Below are 24,054 nucleotides of genomic sequence, written 5' to 3' on the forward strand. Positions count from 1 at the left end.
TTCTAATTTTGATTGGTATCAATGGAAAATGTCTTCTGTGAACTGTCTGTATCTCAATATATTATTATTATTAAGAATATGCCAAGTGGTTAATGCGCTTGGTTTCAGTGCAGAAGGTTCCGCATTCAAATCCCACCCCTGCCACATTTCTCCATGTAATGTGGAGTTGCGTCAGGAAGGGCATCCGGCGTAAAATCTGTGCCAATTCAACATGCAGATCCACCTTGGATTTGCTGTGGCGACCCCGAGTGCAAACAAGGGAGCAGCCGAAGGGACTTACTATGCAGTCATATTTTTATTAATTTTATAATTGAAAAAAAAAAAAATCATATATAGATTCAGGTATAATTGAAAAAGATTTTGGCAATAAATTTGATCCTGTTTACAGTGAATTTTTGTTATAGTGGGTTTTTTTTAGGACATCATATTTATACAAATAAGAAGTGTTCACTGTGGTCCATGAAGTATAGTAAATATATTAAAAGAAATGTGACAGTGTATGTTGCACACGAATAAAAGAATGAAGATTATTGAATAACAAGATGCGTATGATTTTTATTTTATCATTGGGCAAAAATGCATCTATCAGATTTTCACTCTGGATCCAGCCCTGAAAATGGTCCAACAATATTCAAGTCTCCGTTACTAAGAACTGGAAACTAAAGAAACAAAAATGGGCAAAAAATGACGATAAAAGCAGCTCATTCCTCATGTGTTCTTTGGCATGTGTGAGGTGAAGAGAATCACGGGAAACAGAGGGTGTGAATGCGTAATCCTCTGGCGCACCTGTTGTTTCGGGATGGAGCTCAGACAGACACGTGAAGAACGAGAAGAACGGCTGAGATTGTCACAGTTGGTGTGGAGGAGCCGTTTGCCACCTACACACTGCTGCCTACACACACACACACACACACACACACACACACACACACACACACACACGTGCGCATTCATGACAATCCAACTGCTTATGATTCAGGTTGAGTGCCATAGCGTTTTCTATGAACATACTGCAAATAAATAAATAAATAAATATCAAGAGTTTGAGAGTTCAAACGATGATCAGCAGCTCACTGAAGAACGATCAGTTCAGGTTAGGTTTAGGTTAGGTTAAACTTTATTGTCCCCACAGGGAAATTTGTCTTGGGCTCACAGTGTTGTTTGACACAGACACAACATTCACAACATTTAACATCCGGACACAGAGACAACGGTACAACAGTCAGCTGGTCTGCACGATTTCAACAAAAAGAATATGACCATGTCATGATATTGCACAATCCCAAGTAAAGTGCATTTGCAGATAAAGTGACTTCAGTATATTGCACCTGCCCAATAAATAACATTATAATTACAATTCAACAATTAAAAAAAACACATTCCTACTGTTTTGTCTTATTTAACAAAGCCACTGACGTGGGAACAAAAGAAAGTTTAAATCTGTTACTGCGGTGCTTGATCACTCGATAGCGCCTCCCAGAAGGTAGCAGAGTATATTCACTGTGCAGTGGATGGGAGGGTTCTCTGATTATGGCTTTAGCTTGTGCCAGGACAGAGATTTCAAAAATTGTCTGGAGAGAAGAAAACTCCTTCTGTCCTGTGATTTTCATTGCATTTTTTACAAGCTGTCCAATTTTGGTTTTACTCTGCACTGTGAGTGAGCCAAACCAGGCCACTATTCCATACCTAATGAGGCTCTCCAGCACCGCATTATAAAAACAAACCATGATTCGGGTGCTTACTCCAAACAATCTAAGTCTTCTGAGGAAGTGGAGTCTTTGGGAAAGTTTCTTACATAAAAAATTCACATGCACATTCCACCTCAGAAGATTATCCACATAGACGCCCAGATATTTCACTGACTCCACCTGTTCTATCTCCCTGCCTCCAATGATTACTGGGTCATGGGGCAGGAGTCTTTTTGGATCAAAGACCATTTCTTTGGTTTTAACTCCATTTAGAGTCAAATGGTGCTCCTCACACTAAGACTGAAAGGAGTCGATTTCATTAAAATGAAATGACAGACTTTCACCAGCTGAAAGTAAGCTCACAATAATTGTGTCGTCTGAAAATTTCAAGATTTTGTTGCTTGGATTTGTGCTCCTACAGCCATTGGTGTATAGGGTGGAAAGAATGGGAGAGCTTACAGCCCCTTGAAGCACTCCCGTGCTGCAGGATTGTGCTTTAGACAAAGAGTTGTTTACTCTAACTTGCTGTGACCTATTAGTTAAAAAGGAGTTTAACCACCTAACAAGGGAGGAGCTAACATTAAGGTCTCTCAATTTTTGGACTAGAAGATGAAGGCGAACTGTGTCAAAGGCCGACGAGAAATCAGCAAATAACACACGTGCGTAACAATCAGCATTCTCTAAGTGCTTATAAATCATATGTGACATACACACAATGGCATCTGTAGTGCCAAGTCCCTGCTTATATGCAAATTGCATCAGGTCAAGATTACCTTCTCACCATTACAAGCTCAAAGCATTTCATAACAATGCTGGTTAAAGCCACGGGCCTGTAATCTTTATTAGTGGCTGGGGCTGGAATTTTTGGTATGGGTATAATGGTCGACTGCTTCCAGCATAGAGGAACAGAACAACTCAAAGCTGACATTTGGAAAATATGGCACCATGCCTCTGAAAGTTCCTGTGCACAGTTTTTCAGTAAAAAAGCTGACAGGCTGTCCGGTCCTGCAGCTTTGGTAGAAGACACTTTACTAAAAATGGCTTGGATACATTGCTGATCAATATCAAAGCTACTCATTTCAGATGCATGCCCCCAAGTCAGCTACTGGTTCACACTCAACATCAATCAACATCAATTCAAACATTTACAAGGAATGTTGAAGTGAAGCTGGATGAGACAGGATCGAATTCTACACAATTCAGGAAATCACAAATAAAATAGTGCTCTCTCTCTCCCATATATATATATATATATATATATATATATATATATATATGTATATGTATTGTGTCATGCTCATACACACGTTACTGTACTTTTCTGCTGAAAATTGCCCCTCTCTCAACTTTTTTGTGTTTGCATGTGTGAAATGTAGGAATGGATGTATTTTAAATTAAATTAAGATGACCACAAAAAAAAAAACATGAAACAGTTTTGCTTCATGTTTGCCTGCAATAAAACAGAAGTCAAAGTCTCCAAAGACTCAATGATTAAACACTTTTCAAAACAACAAACCATAAGCTTTAGAAATAGAAACATTTTAGGCCAATTCCGCATCTTACATATGGACAAACTTCATGTGTGTCACTGAACTAAAAAAATGTTTTCAGTTTGAAAAAGCAACAGTATTTCAATTTTAATGATTGAGCAGAGCTGCACCAGTGAGCTGCACTACTTCTTGGCATCCTGTACACAATTCCAACAAATCATCAGGCTGCAGAGAAACAAAACTTGTCGTTTGAACACTGCTTCGTTCACAGAGATCTCCGGTGTGTAAGTAATCAGCTCGCATGCGTAATGGAAGCTTGTGCCAAACGCGAAGACTCAAAACCGATGCGCCATCTATCAGGCGCGGCCAAAACGCTGTGGCACATCGCTTTTACGCACAACTCACCCGCGATTTGCAGCAGAGTCCGAGTGCCACGTTTGTGTCTTTATATTACTGCGAAGTGCGGGACACTCGTGGGTAAAATTTTCAGATATCTGACGTCTTTTTCAGCATTATACTTTGTACATTATTCGCTTCTGCCGCGCGTAAAAACGGAGTGGTGCGCAGCACGCACACGGTTTCCTCCGGGACTTCGAAACAAAAAGCGTGATGGAAAATTTGACAGCAGCTCCGGGTGTGAACAGGACTTTGGGGATTTGGACGGACTACAGCATTCAGTACAAAGTCATAAGTAGTTTGGTGCTTTTTGTGATCTGCGCTTTGGGCATCGTTGGGAACGTGATGGTCATCCTGGTGGTGCTGACGACCAAACACATGAGGACACCGACCAACTGCTACCTGGTCAGCCTGGCTGTGGCTGATCTCATGGTCCTGACCGCGGCGGGTCTGCCCACCATCGTGGACAGTGTCTTTGTCTCGTGGCTGTTCGGCCGCTACGGCTGTCTGTGCATCACCTACTTCCAGTACCTCGGGATCAACGCGTCGTCCTGCTCCATAACCGCATTCACCATCGAACGATACATCGCCATTTGTCACCCGATCAAAGCCCAGTTTCTATGCACGCTGTCCAGAGCCAAAAAGATCATTTTGTCCGTGTGGGTTTTCACCTCTCTGTACTGCATCATGTGGTTCTACCTGTCAGACACACAGGAGCTGATCTACGAGAACCTCACCGTCGTCACCTGCGGCTACAGAGTCTCCAGGAAGTTTTATTTGCCCATTTACTTTTTCGATTTCGGCGTCTTTTTTGTGCTGCCGTTGCTGCTCTCTGCTGTTCTCTACGGGCTGATCGCCAGAATCCTCTTCCTCAACCCGCTGCCCTCGGACCCAAAAAGCAAGAGGAAGAACGGACACAACCACCCCGCCGTCATCAAAACCAGCAGGCACTCCAGCTCCACGGCCACGTCCCGCAGACAGGTGCGTGCGTGACACCTCATCAGATTTACAGTATGAAGCCGAATGTGGCACCTTCAACCATAAGGGGGGGGGGAGTGCCAGGGATGGAGCCACCAGGTGGGCTCCAGCTGCAGCATCAGCCAGAGGAGACCAATGTGTTATTTAAAGCTACAGTATGCAGATTTTTTTTTTTGTGTGTGTGTGTGTGTGTGTGTGTGTGTGTGTGTGTGTGTGTGTGTGTGTGTGTGTGTGTGTGTGTGTGTGTGTGTGTGTGTGTGTGACAAAAATTAAATATTGCATCCTGTGCACTAGTTGGTGCTGTGTACCACAAAAATTGAAATCATAGTCATATTGTATATCACATTGATATGACTATTGAGATACGATATTGTGCTCTAATTTGCATCTACATTAAAAAAATGCTAAGAGGGTTAAGAGGCCTGTAATGGGGGGGGGGGGGGGGGGGGGGGGGGGGGGGAGAGGACATTTGCTCAAAAAAGTCTGAAGGACCTAAATGAGATGGTGAGATGCTGAAGAGCTTTGCTCCTTCATGTCTGTGACATGTACACATTACAGTATATTTTTGTGCACTTTATTCAAAAGTCACAGAGATTTGTGACAATAAATGAGTGGAAATGAATGTGAAAAAAATGTGTTCAATTTTTGTGCTGCAATACATCATGGGAGTTTGGGGTTTTCAATATTATTATTGTGGTTCATGTTAGTTTAACAGTGTTTTTAGTGTTATTGATTTATTGTGTCAATTGGTTTAGTCACGTTAGTTAGATAGTTTAGTTTTGTTGTTGGTGCCATAAGTGAGAAGTGTATTGTCTTTGACGTCTTCCTCCACGTCTCTGTTTGTGTCTAAAATTAGAAGCACCTGCTTGCCACAGAATGTGGAAGAGACAAAAAGGTGTGTGTGTGCATCTGCGTGCATGTGTGTGTGCGTGCGTGCGGATGGTTAACTTCAATCACAGAGAAACTGAGGGCAGCCGTTTGGTATGCTTATGTGTTTTGGGTCCAGGATGAATACCACTATAATGCAACATTGATAGGACTAATATTTTTTGGAAAAACTATGGATATTAGCTAATGTTGCTAACTACATGGGGAGGTGATGGTCTAGTGGTTAAAATGTTGGGCTTGAGATAAGATGATCCTCAGTTCAAATCCCAGGCTGACTGGAAAATCACTAAGGGCCCTTGGGTAAGGTCATTAATCAATCCCCTAGTTGCTCCCGGTGTGTAGTGAGTACCTTGTATGGCAGCATCCTCACATTGGGGTGAATGTGAGGCATTATTTGTAAAGCGCTTTGAGCATCTGATGCAGATGGAAAAGCGCTATATAAATGTAGTCCATTCATTCTGGACTCACACGCCATTCCAGCAGGGGGCAGTAAATCATCGTTAAATTAAAAGTGCGAGTGCTTTTATTTTGTAAGGGCCCTGTCACACCTTGACGATTTAGCCAGCATATGCCAATCGTATTACAAATGCTGGCATATGCAGCTGTCACACCTTGATGATTTATCCAGCGTATGCTGACACTCCCGTTTCCACCAAGTGGTTCAGGTCGGTACTGCACAGTGTGGTGCGGGTCAGAACAGTTAAGTCTGGTTTGGTTTACATTTCTACCGCCACCAAAACCCTTTTGTTTAGCAGGCGGAACACGTAAATATTGACGAGCACGTTATCGAGCATGCATACGCTGTCACGCAGCATCTCTGCTCCACGCTGAGGAAAAATAGAGTAATTTAGCTCTTTTTTTTTTTGTCTTGGTGGATCCCAGGATTTATTTTCATCGCTGTGACTCTTTAAACCTTTAAAACACCGTTCATGGTCCGATTCGGGGGGGGGGGTGTACCAATCAGACCGTGACACCAGCATCCTCAGGCTGAGAAATGCACCTGGAGCAGAGAAACCACCAAGGGACTTGCTTTAAAATACGAGGGTTAGGGCTAACTAGCTAACTCTAGCCCTCCTACTATGTTTCTTCAGCCACGACAAGGAACTAAAGTATTTTCAGACGTCATTTTCCAAAATCAGGACGCTTTATGTGGATAAGTTTTCATCAGGTTGTAATGATGAATCCGACTGAAACGAACAGGTAAGATAAGACTTTACATTTACTCCGTGTGTGAACGGTTTTAATATTTGAAAGAGTCTGTTTGCACGAGGACTGCAGCTTTCAGTCAATCAATGGACAGCATTAATGGACATATGAGTAAATGACAAGCTGGCATACAGTGAAAATTTTAAGCATGCCCAAAATGTTTCGAGGTGCTCAACGTATTACAACGTATATCAACGTGCTTCAATGTGCTCTTAACTTACAAAAAACGTACCCATAACATATTAGATCTACACAGGGGTGGACTGGAGGTGGGCTGACCAGGCAGCCGCCCGGGGCGGCATCGCAGGGGGGGGGGGGGGGGGGGGGGGCACGACCGTGCGGAAAAAAAAAGGTAAAAAAAAAAAAACAGGGTGGGGTTGTCCTGACGGGGGGGTTCGTGGTTACGTTACAGCAGAGTGGCGCCCCCACCCCACCCCCCCACTCCCTGTCCCATGGCGGCTTGCCTCTCACTCATTCCCGCAGCTTCACAATGCTATAAACAATAGCGAAGCAAAGAGTGCAGCGAAACGAGACGAGTCATTGGATAAATGCTGGGCTTTGTCCCGCCCATCGGACGCTCAGCGCCTCTGGGGGTCTATGGGGCAGTGGGCTGGCCTCCGCCGGCCCGGACGCTCAGCTTCTGCATGATCATTGGATGATCTGTCTGAGGCTGAATCCCTTTTTGATTGACAGCGAAATGAGCGAATCAGCGATCTTTTGGTGTAAACATCCGTGGGAGCATTTTCATTCTTTTCTGAGTTGAACCGGAGACTTTCCTAATCCTCTTAGCGGCATTTTCTTTGTTAAAAACTATTTCTGGTGTTTTTTTGTAGCTGCTTGTGTTTGGAGACTGACTTCTATCGCAGTTTCTGTCCCTACCGAGCAGCGGGTGCTGCTGAGCTCCTCCACCGTCACAAAGCACTCACAGGCGGACAAACTTCACACTAGCCTCGCGCCAGTCCCAGCTAGCGAGCTAGCTAGGTAGCAAGCTGCACATAATGGCAGACAATTTGAATGTTGTGGGCCGTATTTTGGCGAAGCCATTTGATAGTCTTCCTTATGAAGAAGCCATGGCTGCTGTCATGGCTTCAGCTCTCAATGGTTTGCAGGCCAAAGTTAAAGCAACAGCCCCCAGTGCAATGTTTGTGCATTGCTATGCACACAGACTGAATCTGGTTCTGTCTCAGGGGGCTAAATGCTTATCTGAGTGCAGAATATTTTTTGCATCACTCTCTGGGTTTGCCACATTTTTCTCAAAATCCACCAAGAGGATGTCTTTTCTTGAGTCTGCAGGCTGCTCAAGGTTGCCCAGAAATGCTCCTACTCGATGGAATTTCACATCACGGATAGTGAGCACTGTGGCAAACAATTATGATGCCTCCTGCAAACTTTTGAGATGATCATTGCAGATAAGTCCATGGATGATGACACATTAGACTGTGCCAATTTCTTTGTGTTTATTATTGCAGTAGTCATTAAAACTGGAAATTTGTTCTTGAAAATAGCTGTTGTGAGTTAATTTGTGGGATTGTGGGTGTTCTGGACGAAGTTAGTGTTTTCATGGGTGGTGGGGCGGAGGTGGTGGCCACATTAGTGTGTGCGGGGGGGGGGGGGGGGGGCGCACACAGGGGGTTTCACCCGGGGAGTAAATCACTCTAGGACCGCCACTGGATGTACACCAGTGTATTTAATACAGCTGGCATACACTGGCTAAATTGTCAAGGTGTAACAGGGCAATAAGTTCAATTTAAGTGCACAATACAATTGTAAATATGTTAAAAATACATGGATAAGACAAGACCGTGAAAACATTTATTTCCATTGTAGTCCATTTAAAAATCAAATAACAAAATAATAATAAAATAGAACATTACTGATAAGTTTACCATTATTTAACCAGGTTAGTCCCACTGAGATCAAGATTTCTTTTACAAAGGAGACCTGGACAATTATAAGTTTCCAATTCACCTAACCTGCATGTCTTTAGATGTGGGAGGACACCAGAGCAGGGAATTAGAAACTTTAAGACAGCAAATTAACATTAAAAATTCGGAATTAACAGGAAATTAAAGGTTTGAGTTGTTCTTCTAAAAATTGTTGAGGTCTAAGGTTCTATAAAACATTCTGGACTGACACGCTATCCCAACTCATTATAGAAACTTTGCATAATTCATTACCACCCTTGAAAAATGTCATTTACCTATTTTATAAACACTATGCAGTCTAGAGCCCACAGATCCCCATGTGAAACATGCTAGTTTCCTGTTAATTACATAATTGTTTGTGTTAATTTACTGTCTTAATGCATTTATAAATTGTTTAGGTTCACAGTAAATTTTGCAGAGTAAAACATACTCTCTCAGGATAACATAACACTTGGTCCCAATCCAAATAGAGTTAAAGTTAAACATTGGTTTGATATAAACAGATTGTCACTAAATATTAATAAGACAAATTTCATATTGTTTAATGATAGAGCGAAAGAAAATAATGTGTCATTACAAATAGATGGAATGGATATACAAAGGGTAAAAGAAATGAAATTTTTAGGAGTCATGATTGATGATCTTACATGGAAGTCACACATAAATTACATAAAAGGAAAAATAGCGAAAGCCATTGCTGTTTTGCATAAAGTAAAATATTCATTAAATAGTTATGGTTTATTAACATTGTACAATTCATTGATTGTCCCATATTTAACTTACTGTGTAGAAATCTGGGGATCAACATATACAACCTATATACAACCTTTATTTATTTTGCAGAAAAGAGCTTTAAAAGTGATTAGTAACAGTGGTTTTAGAGATTCATCTAATCCATTGTTTATTAAGTATAGGGTACTTAAATTTCATGATTTAGTTGATTTGAAAATATTACAAACGATGTACCAAGTTAATAAAAATACTTTACCAACAAACATTCAAAATATGTTTGAAAAAAGAGTAAGTAGTTATAAATTGAAAGGAATAGAAGTCTTTAAAAAAACCAAGATTTAGAACCAAAGTAAAGGAAAGGAGTATTGCAGTAAATGGTGTCAAATTATGGAACAATCTTAATAAAGAAATTAAAGAATTAAGGTCGCTTAAATTATTTAAAAAACATATTAAATTAGATGTATTAAGTAAGTATGAAACTATGAAGTAAGTCAGTGGGCTGCAAGAAAGTCAAAAAAAAAAAAGTAAACTGTTAATAATGTTTGGAGTGTCTTAAGTTTAAATGTAACCTGTCAGTGATGTAATCTATTAATTAATGGTCATAATTATGAAATGGGTCAGTGGTATGTGACAAGTTAAAGAAATGCAGTCTGTTAAATAATGTTGACTATGATGCTGTATATTGAAAGATTGTATTGTTAAAAGGGGCAGAAATCATAAGACTTGTTCTTCTTTCTGCTCCTTTTCATTCTGGTATTGTGGTGCTTTTGTTTTTTGCTTTTCTGTTTTTCTTTTAAATGAATGAAATAAATATTAAAGAAGAAAGAAAGAAAAAATATAGTCTATCACAGTGTTAAATTATCACAGGGTAAAATCAACTTTATCATGCTGTGAATGACTCTTATTGGAGTTGAAAAATGTGATTTGACAAGACGGTAGAGCTGATTTCACTCTGATGGAGTGTATTTAATTGTATTTGGCAGATGCGGTTTTTGAGGTGGGCGAACCTGGCAGTCGCACCGGGGGGCATTTTTTATGACACAAATGGGGGCAGCACATCAAGCACCTAAGAAAATAAATAAATCTGCGTTGTAAAGTGGTTATCATATCACTGTATGAAGAATTGGGCAGACAGACAGGATGGAACAACGGGTTTGAATCTCACCAGAGAGGACAGGAGGTCCGTTCACATTTCTAGCTGAAATGACTTGAATCTGACCTTTTTGTGTGACTGCAAGAGCGTGTGTTATGCAATTTTTACAATAATTTTCCAGCAGTTGGAAACTCTCTTTTCTTTGTCATGTACATTGACAAAATAATAATAATAATAATAATAATAATGACATTTAAAATGAGGCTAATCTTCATAATTAACTGGTTTATTTGATGGAGAAAAAGAATCACATTTGATTTTATTGACATGAGAATGCTAGTAACATTTCAGTTTAGATTTTGTTTTGACCCACAGATGAAGACCAAAAATTAGGGAGAAAAAAAAAGAGGCTAACACTACATTATCAAATTTCTGTCAAACCTAAAACTTTAGATGAGTTGAAGTGTAGGTGACACAATATGTAATGTTTTTTGAGTATTTAAGACTAAAATTAAACAACAGTTTGACATTTGTCCTTTCCTGGTCCGCGGTTACTGAAGAGAAAAATATTTGAATTTTGAACTGCGCGCCACTAAAAATCAGGAACTTGACTGTGACTCCCAACATTGGAGAAGAAGCAGAATGATATCAGCACTGGAAGCATTACCTTAATAGTCCCATTAATTTATGGATTCATTTATGCATTTTTACAGGCTACTGACAGCCCCGTTTCCACCGAGTGATGCACAGTTGTTATATGTGTCAGAATGGTTAATTTTCACCGACAGAATCCTTTTGACTGGCAGGTGGAGCACTTTTACTGACGAGTGTGCCCGCACTGTGTCTGCGGCTTCTCCACCGTCTTTTAACTTGCAGCGCAAACAAGAGAGACTGGATCCATGAGCCGCAGACACAATGAACAGATTACACCTGTAGCTGACCATGTCGGTCACAGATCAGTACAGCAGAGACTCGAACCATCACAAACTTTTCTTCAGCCAGGACAACGAATTAAATTATTTTCAGACAATGATTTCTCTGTCAGGGGAGGTGATGGTCTAGTGGTTAAGTGTTGTTCTTGAGACCAGAGGATCCTCTGTTCAAATCCCAGCCTCACCGAAAAATCACTAAGGGCTCTTGGGCAAGGTCCTTAATCCCCTCCTCACTCCTGATGTAGTGAGTACCTTGTATGGCAGCAGTCTGACATCGAGGTGAATGTGAGGCATTTACGTGTAAAGCGCTTTGAGCGTCTGATGCAGATGGAAAGCTCTATATAAATGCAGTCCATTTACCATTTATCTCACTGAAACAAACAGGTAAGACTGCATATATAGTCCTTATGTGAACGGTTTCAGTATTTAATAATGTGCGCACAATATAGTAAAATGAGTGCACAATATAATAAAATGTGTGCACAACATAATAAAACATGCGCACAATATAATAAAATGAGTGCACAATATAATAAAACGTGCGCAGAATATAGTAAAATGAGTGCACAATATAATAAAACGTGCGCAGAATATAGTAAAATGAGTGCACAATATAATAACGTGCGCACAATATAATAAAATTAGCGCACAATGTAGTAAAACGTGCGCATATTTTGTCCACATTCAAAACATTTTGCGATGACACTTCCATGGCTCTGTGCGCTACTAATGTACAGTACATTAACTGTATTCAAAGAGCTGGCAAAAAGAGTATCACCTGCATGCCAAAATCACCTGCAGTATTTATTTATTTATTTTATAATCACCATTCTGTGTTCTGAACTCTGCCAATATCGTCACTGTTGTCAGACTGAAGGTTTTCCTCCAAGGTTTTGTCTCCCTCATTGTCATCTAAATAAGGCTCAAAACCACAAGGCCGTGTCCTCAGCTTCTTCAGACACACGTTTAGACTGGACTTAAAAAAAAAAAAAAGCTCCACACAAGGAAAAAAAAAGTTGTCCGAAAACAGCTCGATCTCCGCCATATTTACAGTTGATTTGGGTTTGAATTAGCAGGTGCTGTTCTTGTGAAGATGTTTCAACAGTATGGGTTGAGGGCTGAAATAGAGCGCAGGCTTCAGACAGTAGTTTATCCTTCACCTGTGAACTTATCATCGACTTTTATTGTTCAGGATTTTTAAAAATATCAACATTTCATCATTTTTAGTGATTATTTGTGCACATTTTTTTGATGTCATCTACACTTTAATGCTAAGTATTTACACATTTAGCCTAATATTTACAAACATCAAGCGAAATATTAAGATAAATGTTGAGACAAATATGCACCTTAATAAAAGAGCTTATTGTTCCTCCCTGAAAGACAGATTAATAAAGTGTCTAATGACAGACATTTAGGGCCCCTTCACACATAGTACGAATAAGTACAAATCAGGGCAGCTCACGGCGGAATATGAGTGAACCACGAAAACATCGAGCCGACGGGCAGGCGTGGACGAACACAGTTCCAGCAGCTGGAGCATATGTAACCACATTGCACAGCTACTGTAAAAAAAAAAAAATACATGCCACCCACAGGATTTGTCCAAAAACAGAAAGATCAGCACCACCACAGCGCTCCCATGCAAAAAGCTTTAATAGAAAAGTGACATTTCGGTCAAACTGCCCTTCCTCAGACTAGGATACCAGACCAGGTGTCTGAGGAAAAAGCGCCGTCATAACTGACCAAACGGCGTTTGTTGCGGTGTATTTCTGCTGATACGTGACTGAAAGTGTCATATTTGTCACACTATTTGCTTGTCATATATTCTTGCAGCGCGCCACTCACAGGAGGCGCGTGTCCTGTCAGACAGACGTGACATTCAGATCGCCTGCTGCATGTCCACATGATTAGATGGTACATTTCAGATGGAACAGCTTGTCAATGTAGGCGCTCTCCAGCCCGTCGCAAAAGCGATATATAATTTTAGGTATTTCCATGTGAGGACAGCAGGCAGACATGTACCTCACAGAGGAATGTTGTAAGTGAATGTCCTTCAAAACACAGTACGTGTTCTCCAGCTGGGACATCCAGGAGCACAGATCACAACAGCAGCAGCCCTGTCCGTTCAGCGCCCAGACCAATGTGTCACTCTCTGCTATGTGGTCATTCATTTTCGTTATTTGTTATGTAATTGCGTATATAGGTATTGTTGTAATTATTTATATAACTGTCCTGGCGGTGGTTTCTGTGTTTATAATGTGTGCACTGAGCCGTCATCCAGCTGTCAGTGTGCTGAAATCAGCTGACAGGCCCCTCCCCATGCTGTGTGCGCTCAGACCTCGCTGTCCGGCCCCCATGTGATCCCCCCCCCCCCCGGGCACGCCACATGTGTTGGGGTTGTGGGGAGGTGGATGTGCGGCACACAGGCACACGTACAAGACACTTGCACCGCATTTGTGTGGTTTTTTGCAACTCCACAGTAGGGGTGGGTATTGGCAAAGAAGTCACGATTCAATTCGAATCACGATTCACATGCCACGATGCGATTCTATCATGATGCATCACGATACTTGAATTATTGCGATGCATTGCGATATTTTCAACATACTTCAGTGAAAATGTAAAAAAAATACAGGTAATATGAACTAGTAATATATAGGCAACAGATACAGTGGTATTCCTAGTGCTATTTTAAATTTTTGTTGAGGAATAGAAGCTGGTCCAGGTGATCAGGGGAAATTACACTCCTTTTGGCAGTGATTATGTCCCCAGCGGTAGAGAAAACTCTCTCCGACGGGACACTAGTACCTGAAATACACAGGTGTTTTTTGCTACTCGTGAAAGGAAAGGATACTGGCTCTCATGTTCTTTCCACCAGTCAAGTGGATTATCACCAAGTGCCAGGGGTGCTTCCCCCTTGTATCTTGCTATCTCATCTTTTGCCTGGTCCTCAGCAGTTTTCAATTTCTTTGCAGCACCTGCAGTATGGGAGGACAAGGCAATAATCAAAATAAAAAATATATATACTATATTACTCAGTACATTAAATTATCGTCATCATCATCATAATATTATGTGTTACATTACATTATATTTAAATGCCATATGCATGAATAGTTTGTGGAGCATCCTCAAATTAGGAAACAAGACACTCACTTAGAATATTTCTTTCAGCATGTTGTGGTAACATATTTTTAAACTAACCTGCTGCATACGTCTGTCCAAGTAGGTCAGCTAGAGAACAGCGTTTGGATGTTTTTGATGAACATATAGCAGACATGTCTTCTTGGTCAGGGTTTTGGCTGCCATCCTCCATTGATTCTGCCTGAAGTCCACTTGTGCTTTGCTGGAAAACAGTAAATCAACACAATCTTCAGAATTGTGAATGATTTTATCTTGCACAATAACATTTCCAATGACAACTGCATTTACCTACGATGGATTTATTTATTCATGAATTTAGTTATAAATATTTATTTATTACTTATTTATGCTTTTTAAACTGTGAAGACATGAATTTATATTTTATATTTTTAAAATAAATTTTAACTGTATTGCTGTTAATGTTACCTGTAATGCCCACTTGGTCCTGGCGGCTTCTGCAATTACTCCATTGTAGACATCTTCCCTCTCGTCCTCGGAAAGGAAAAGTAAGGCCTTAAAAGGGGGATCAAGAGCTGAGGCTTTATACAGAGTCTCCTTTTCGTTTAAGTATCTCTTGATAAGATCCTGGCACATTGTGGTTTTAAGTTCCCTCGTCAAGGTGGAGCTCATGGACGAGTTGGGAATGGAGTGGCACTACAATAGATAGCGTTGGACTGGCCTCCTCTGATATTGCGAGTGTAGCTACTTTCATAGGTTTCATGGCAGCAACAACCTCCTCAGCAGTTGTTATGTCAGACTCGGTGAGTGTGCAATTTCCTTCTCAGACTTGCGTATTTCGGCAGACAGGAGCGCAGCGTGGATGGCAGGCTGTTGCTCTAAAAAGCGCTCCAGCATGTCATGCACGCTGTTCCAGCGAGTGGCGACATCGGTAATCAATTTGTGGCGAGGGAGGTTCAGCAAAGTTTGCTTCTCACGCAGTACATGGGACGCAACAGTGCTGCGTCTGAAAAAAGTTGTCACCCGTCTTACTCTCCCTAGCAATCTAGTGACAGTGGGGAGTTTCAGGGCACGCTGGGATGCCAAATTCAGTGTGTGAGCAAAACACCTGAAATGTGGCATGTCAGCCAGCTGTGCAGCGATGGTCATATTCAATGCGTTGTCCGTTACTATTGCAGGGTCTTTGTTAGTTAACTCCCATTCTTCCAATGCCGCTCTCAGCACCTGGGCAATGTTGGTGCTGGTGTGGGACTCAAACAAAGCCCTGGTTTGCATCACATGGGAAACTAATTCCCAGCCCTAGTCAATGTGGTGCGATGTTATGGTGAGGTATGACTCCATGGCTTGCGAAGTCCATCCATCGCATGTTAGGGCAACACTTTCTGTGGAGGCAAGGAATTTTTTAACTTGTAGCTTTACCTCTTCATACATCTGTGGGACCATTACTTCTGTGAATTGTTTTCGGCTCTGGATCACATAGCGAGGCTCGAGTGTGCTTATCATTTTTTTGAACCCACTGTTCTCTACCACGCTGTACGGCCGTAAATCCTGGCAAATAAACTCAGCAATTGACTCGGTGATTTTCTTGGCACGTGTAGATAAAGGGGCTAGTTTGCAATCAAAGGTTGTTTGTCTTATCATTGGTTGCGGTGCTAGGTGCTCTTGCAGTTTTTCTGGATGGCGCCTCCTCAAGTGTGCCTTTAAGTTTGTTGTGTTCTCACAATATTTCATTGCCGTGTTACAGTGTCTGCACAGTGCGTTTGTCATGTCGGTTTCTTGTTTACCTTCGTTTTTGAAGCCAAAATGCGCCCAAAAATCAGATTTAAAATTTGACGGAGGCGGACGGATTTTCTCTGTTTCCTCCATGTTGTTTTTAAGAGACGCGTCGCAGTATCCCGCAGCCGGAAATGCTGTTGGCACGAAGGCAGCGGCCGTCAACACCTCCACGGCGACATCTACTGGACTGGAAGTTGTATTCCACTTGTTTTTGGCTGATGTTCGCCAACCATTCATACAATTTTATTTATTCATTTTTTAAATTAATAATCAATACTTGGCGTCAAGAATCGATGCAGTAGATCGCAAAAATTAGTATCGCGATGCATCATCATGACGATTATTTTGCACACCCCTACTCCACAGTCGTAGGGGCACTTAGACAAATTTCACATCCAGTTCGATAGTGATTGTCTGCTGACTGTTTTCGTGCTAATAGTGTGAATGGCCACACATTTTCTAACTGCCAAACGAATGGGGTTTGATGTGTATGCGTGTCACCTGGAATTTGGCCGACACCTGCCACGAGAGGGAAAGACTGGGCTCTCACAGGGCACACTCTGTCTTTCAGCCGCTGGTGTGGCAAATAGTTGTAGCAATAGGTGTACGAGGCGTTGGAGGCAGCTACGATTTTACACATATTGCATATGATTCCTGCTTCATGCACACTTCATGCGCAATTCAACCACATTCGTACTATGTGTGAAGGGGCCCTTACCATGTAAGGGCGTGTTGATTCAAATCTGCAATTCATGGATGTTTTGTATAAGAGTTATATTGTAGCCTGTGGTATTTTGATGTCAATTTCAATTGCAGTTGCAGGGGCATTTGTAAAATATTAAAATAATAATAAAATAATTTAAAAAATGGCTGTTTGTGCAAACGTTTGTGGGGTTTTGGGGGGCCAGTGGTGGGCACAGCTAACCAAAAAGTTAACTTCGATAACCGTTAATCTGCTAACTGAAAAGTTAACTTTTATAAAGCTAAACCGATAAATCCCTAAAAAATTTAGCAGAAGTTATAGATAAGCCTTGCCTTTTGCAACAAAGAAGGTGTATAGGGGGTCATTTGTGCCTAATGCAGTCAGTCTACTGAACAGGTGCTAGTGAAGTTATGCAGAAGTTATGCAGCACATGAAATTGGATGAATTTTTATGAAACCATTATTTATTGTAATTTTATCTATTGTATATTAACTGTCATGTTTTGTGATTGTCTAAACTTTTTTGTGGTGAACAATAGTTGGACAATAAAGTTTAATCTAATCTAATCTAATCTAATAAACGTTAAACCGATATCTTCCAGTATTGACGTCAGTACACTGGCAGCTATTGACACAACGAGTCAGCACTTCTGTCTCAGATCAGCCTTCTCTCAGCAAAAGTGACCTGGTGACCAGAGAGAAAAGAAGAGAAAGAAAAAAATATGATTTATATTCACACTATACAGACCTCCCAGCATATCACTGGAGTCATGCACAGGCAGACAGTTTTGACTTGTGGTTCTAATTTTAACCAAACTAATTCTGAACAAGTTATTGAAATTAACGTCACGTCTGTCATTTTACAAAGTGAAAATACCAGCCATATGTTTTAGTTTTAAAGTAATGCACTAATTTTGAAAGTTTTAGCATTTAGACACACATGCCGCAATGCATTATGGGAACATTCGTTTCCTGACGTCAGCAGTGGTTGGTTGGTCGGTATAACCACATACTGAAATATGTGGTTGGTTTTACAAATAAATCTGTATATGTAAATATGTTATTTTTTTAATTTGTAAAAAAAAAAAAGGCAATTTGAAAACTGAAAATTCTGCTTGCTATGGCAAATGCTCTTCACTCTGCCATGAACACTGCCATCTAGATGGCATAATCCTTCAAAACCTAAATAAAGTGAAACTTGAACCAGAATCCAAATCCGGATCTTTCGTGGCCTAATATTTATCCGTATTGAAAATTTCGTCAAAATCCATGCGGTAGTTTTGACGTAATCCTGCTAACAGTAATCTTGCAAAGCCTATATTAAGTGAAACTTGATCCAGAATCCAGATCCAGATTCAGATCACCTCCAAAATTTAATGGAGTCTTGCTTCATCTAACATCTATCTGTGGTGAAAAGTTTGTCAAAATCCGTGCAGTAGTTTTGACGTAATCTTGCTAACAGACAGGCAGACATAAATAAACGCAGATGATTTTATTATGTCCTTGGTAGACATAATAAGTGTTTTCACTTTCTTGTGTCATCCATGCTTTTTTAACGTATTTACAATTATATTATGTACTTAAATTGAACTTACTAAAAAAAAATCATGCACACATACACGTACACAGACGCCACTTTGCTTTTAATATATAGATTATTTACTGTGTCCTGCTGGAATGACGTCTGAGTCCAGAATGTAATTATCAACGTCCACTGTTCTGTGTTGTTAGCTAATATACATAGTTTCTCCAAAAATATTTGTCCTATCAATATTCCATTTTGGTGGCATTGATCCTTAACAAAAATACATAAAGAAATGACAAATGTCAGCTCTCCCCAGTTTCTCAGTGATCAAACTTATACACACGCACATACACATATGCTGCTTCACTTTTAATATACGGTATTGTGGCAAGCTGCACGTCAAAACAAAAACCAAGCCAGAGCTTTTTGTCTTTTCTGTATTCTGCCCCAAGCAGGTTTATTTTAGCACACACAACAGAGATGGTGGAAGACATCAAACACACTACACTTTTCCCTCATGGTAACGCAACATGACACTTAACTAAATTGACTAAACCAATTGAACTACAAAAATACAATAAATCAATTACACTAACAACACTGTTAAACTAACATGAACCATAATAACAACATTTAAAACCCCAAAACCCTGAACTCCCATGGTGCATTGCAGCACAACATCCATTGTTCATTGTTGTTAGCTAATATCCATAATTTCTCCAAAAATATTCATCATATCAATTTTCCCTTTTTGCAGCATTCATCCTTGACCCAAAACACATAATGTCAGCTCTCCCCAGTTTCTCTGTGATCAAAGCCTTACACACACACACGCACACAGAGGCCACTTGGTGATTATAATATAGATAGACTGTCCAGTTACTTTGGGCCTGTGAAAATGGAGGGATTGTTTTTTTTTTTTTTTAATACTTATTTTAAAAAACAGCTGTAATTACTAAATGGTTCATGTGGCAAAAAAAAAAGAAAAAAAATCAGACACAGATATATCTGCGGGCAGAAGTGACGGATTACTGTTGCCTCACAGCAAGGAGGTCATAGAATTGATTCGTACCTGAGTCCTTCCTTGTGGAGTTTGTATGTTCTCCCTGTGTTTGCATGGGTTCTCTCCGGGTGCTCCAGCTCCCTTTCACATCCAAAGACATGTAGATTAGGTGGATTGGAAACTTTGTCCGTGGGTGTGTGTGTGTGAATGTGTTTGTGTGTCTATATGTGGTCCTGCGACAGACTGGCATCCTGTCCAGGGTGAACCACACTTCACACCCTATGACTGCTGGGATAGGCTCCAGCCCCCTGTGACCCTTAATTGGAGTGAACGGTTGAAGATGAATGAGTGAGTGAGATATGTGTATATCTGTCAACATGTACACAAAAAGGCCAAGGATTGCTAACATTTCATTGTCAAACCCTTATGACATAACAAAAAAATGCGAGGTTTAAACATGAACTTCATTATGAATAACTCATATGTATATGTCGTGGACATGAACAAGCGAAGCTCTTCAGCATCTCACCATGTCATTTAGGTCCTACACATTTTATTCAGTAAATGCTTCTGGAGAGCATTAGCATAGCTAAAAATCTTCAGCTTCTAAGGAGATTCGCTCCCCAGGCCCGCCCTAACTACCGCCCCCTTAACTCTCTCCATTTTAAGCATTTTCTTTATTTGCATCTCACATGCCTGGAAAAAGTCCTCACCATGTAATTTAGGTCCTTCAGACTTTTTCCAGTAACTGCTTCTGGGGAGCATAAGCATGACTAAAAAAACTTGAGCTTCTGGGAGGTTTCGTCCCCCAGACCCCCCAACTACGGCCCTCTTAGCCCCCTGCCACTTTAAGCATTTTTTTTTTTTATGTTGGTGTAAATTCATATTCAAACTGTTCAGCTCGTTCACAGTAGGGCTGTACAATATGGCCAAAACTTTCAGGCCTTTTTTTTTTTAAGAAAAACCACCTCTACACCACTCCATCAGGAAGCTATATTTTATATTTTTAATTAAATTTACTCCAAGTTGTAGAGATTTGCTATTAGATTAGTTTAAGGACGATAGTTTTAGAAATTAGAAAAGGGCAGTTTGCTCACCAATATAACTAGGGGTCCATGGTTCAGAGGATGTGTTCAGCTTCAAATCTCAAACATTTTTCTTCTTCTACTAAGGTGGATTAGAACTTTCTTGTGGAACACAGCACCAACTACTGTACAGGAGGGACCTAGCAGTCAATATGTCACCAATTTCAAAATGGCTCTTTTCAACCAGATGTGGGGTGCCGTGACGTCAATCGTCTGGGTGGCACCTGGGGTGTCCAATCAGATTTCAGGAGAGTCCAGTGCAACCCATCTCCACCCATGACACGAAGTGTTCAACATTTGACATTTCCTGTTTCGCTGTGCGCTCAAAATTTGGCACTTCCTGTTTCAGTCACAACTTGCCATTGAATTCCTGTGAGATCCCATGAGATCTCATTTATTGTCAAACCAGGAAGTGTTCAACATTTGACTTTTTTTTTATTATTTTATGAGACAAACAAAAAATTACACAGAGACATTACAGAGGATTAAATATAAAAACAACATACCAAAGAACAAGTTAATTTTTTTAAAAGCAGATCAAAACTAGGGAGAATTATAAAAAAAACTTTCCAAAGTTCAACATATTTGACAGTTCCTGTTTCACTGTGGGCTCAAAATTTGGCACTTCCTGTTTCAGACTCAACTTGCCATTCAATTCCCGCGAGATTCCATGAGATCTCCTGTCTTGTCAAACCAGGAAGTGTTCAACATTTGACATTTCCTGTTTCACTGTGGGCTCAAAATTTGGCACTTCCTGTTTCAGTGTGAACTTGCCACTGTATTCTCGCGAGATCCCACAAGATCTCGTCTGTCAATCCAGGTAGTGTCGATCCATGAAGTGTTCAACATTTGACCTTTCCTGGTTCATTGTGGACTCAAAATTTGGCACTTCCTGTTTGGGATCAGTGTACCATGAGCGAGCTTTGCATCGCTGTGCGGCACTTCGCGGTGCTTTGCTCATATTACAATAATCAACAACCATCCAACATATGTCATGCTGCTTTCACTCATATTGGCAGTCAATGGGTTGCCCCATCACTCAGCATTTGCATAAAATAGATTTCTCATCTATTTTGACCGCGTCTAGTTGGCTGCATAGTGACTACTTTTCTCTTGTGGCTGTAAAAGGCCCACTCTGATTGAAAATCAATGGCAGCTGGTCGCTTTGCAAATAATGGCGATACTGATATGCTTGTGAAAGGCTCATTGTGGACGATGTTATTGGCAAACATATGTATCGATTGGGCTTTACCAAGAACAATATTTAACTTGCTTTCTAGTCACAGCCTCCAAATTTCACCTTATTGTCCCCTGCAGGTGACCAAGATGCTGGCTGTAGTGGTGATCCTGTTCGCCATGCTCTGGATGCCGTACCGCACCTTGGTGGTGGTCAACTCCTTTCTGGACCAGGCCTACTTGGACAACTGGTTTTTGCTTTTCTGCCGCAGCTGCATCTACCTGAACAGTGCCATCAATCCAGTTATCTACAACGCCATGTCTCAGAAGTTCCGCGCTGCTTTCCGCAAGGTCTGCCGCTGTGGCCGGAAGGGTTCTGACAAGCCCACCACTTACAGTGTGGCGCTCACCTACAGTGTGGTCAAGGATACATCTATGGTGGAGAGCACAGACCACTTCACAACGGAGCTGGAGGAACTCACGGTCACAGATGAACTGCTGTCTGAGCACAAAGCCATGTTCTCAGACACGTGCATCTACGGGAAAGTGGTATCCAGTGAGGCCTGAGAGACCGCGTGGGAAAGAGTCTGCATTACAGGCTAGAGGGATGAATTTGAAGACCAGAGAGGAACTCAAAGGAGTGCAAAGATGGCGTTTAATGAAGTGGGACTCATTTTTCCTGAGTGCCTGCTGACCTTTTCAAATCCTGGTTGCAGCCATCAGAAATGCAAACATGGATTCAAGCCACCGAGGTGGAATGAGAGCTTTCGAGTCACAAAGACAAAGAGGCTCTATATCGGCATTGTGGCCCAGACTTTGTCAAGTCATAAAAAATGAGTGCGGCATATCATGTTATCATGAAGCTGCTGTCCCATGTAACACACTGCACATAACTCAAACAACATCAACAACAACAACAAAAACATGAATGATCTTCAAACATTTTTTTAAACAAATTCCAGCTTATAATATAAGGCAGTTCTTTACGTTTTCAGTTTGAAACAGACTTATATTCAGCCTTTTCACACACATTTCTTCTTGTGCACCTGTCAGAACCACGTGTTGCCCCGAGCTGAGCCATCGTGGTTTCTGATGTGTTCAAGGTCCTTTAAGTCTGAGTCACCTCCAACTTTTGCTGACAAAAACTGTTTTCAGTCCTTTTTTATGAAGAACGTTTGCGCAGCCTTGAGCAGAATATAAGAACCAAAACAAGCTGTGCTGAACAGACAAAGATAAAATCTCTTCATGGTGCCTCCAGGTTTTTGTTTTTGAATGCATTTTAAAGAAGTGTTTAGAAACAAGAAGTTTAATACTCCCTGTGATCAGGGCTCAAACCAACTCAGCATCTCAGTACACGAGGTGCATGCTGGTCCGGGTCAAGTTCACGACTACCCAAAACACATGACAAGGGCCAACAGTAGTGTAAACACTGAACATTTAAACACTGGAGTCGACATTTTGAAAGAAATCTGCAAAAAAACAAAAAAAACAAACAAAAGGGGGGGTTACAAAATAGCAGGGAAGTGGAAGAAAGAACTTGTGGCCCTATCATGTGTTATGTTGACATGTTTCGTCCTTCATGATGTGCCGCATGTGACCTGCATGAATCATTCAATTCGGCTTCGAACCGCATTCTGGCTAATCGAACGGCATTCATACACGACTGCCTTAATTGTCTGTCCCGTACGAAGGCAGCTCAATTTTTATTTGTTTTTCCAATTTGTACAGTATTCATGCTCTAGTGCAGGGGAGGGCAGCAGGTGGGTTTCTGATGAGCTTCTCCCCTGAACATAAACACCTGATCATCAATGAAATCACCTGCTGAGGTGATTGGTAGCAGCCCTTCATGGCACATGATGGCCCACCCCTGCTCTAGTGTGATGGGGCCCTTATGCACTCACACTACAAAATGATCCTGCAATATGAACTAAAACAGACAAACAGGAGGCCGTTAAGAAGACTACAAGTCCTCACTGATGTTTGAAGTTGGTGGTTGTCAGTTGATAATTCCCGGTTCGTTACAACTGTCAGATATTGGGAAAAACGTGATATTGGCAATAAGCAAATGGCCCTCAGCATGTATGTAGATATTAATGAGTATCTCATACGGAAAGACGAGCAAAAATTGCATGGTCATAGGACACAGAGTATACAGACTGAGGTTTTTACATAGAGTCTATGTGTACCAGTATTTTATATATACAGTGAGGAAAATAAGTATTTGAACACCCTGTGATTTTGCAACTTCTCCCACTTAGAAATCATGGAGGGGTCTGAAATTTTCATCTTAGGTGCATGTCCACTGTGAGAGACATAATCTAAAAAAAATCCGGAAATCACAATGTATGATTTTT

General features: G+C 41.0%; 1 protein-coding gene across 1 annotated transcript; it reads left to right on the top strand.

Moving 5' to 3' along the window:
• The first annotated feature begins 3,637 nt into the window (after nucleotides 1-3,637).
• On the top strand, nucleotides 3,638-22,297 carry trhrb (thyrotropin-releasing hormone receptor b). Its single transcript, XM_034160340.1, has 2 exons — nucleotides 3,638-4,555; nucleotides 21,842-22,297. The coding sequence occupies exons 1-2, from the start codon at nucleotides 3,788-3,790 to the stop codon at nucleotides 22,265-22,267; spliced, it is 1,194 nt and encodes a 397-aa protein (XP_034016231.1). The 5' UTR covers nucleotides 3,638-3,787; the 3' UTR covers nucleotides 22,268-22,297.
• Nucleotides 22,298-24,054: the final 1,757 nt, after the last annotated feature.

The sequence above is a fragment of the Thalassophryne amazonica genome, chromosome 20 (assembly GCF_902500255.1).
Source record: "Thalassophryne amazonica chromosome 20, fThaAma1.1, whole genome shotgun sequence".
Lineage (NCBI taxonomy): Eukaryota > Metazoa > Chordata > Actinopteri > Batrachoidiformes > Batrachoididae > Thalassophryne > Thalassophryne amazonica.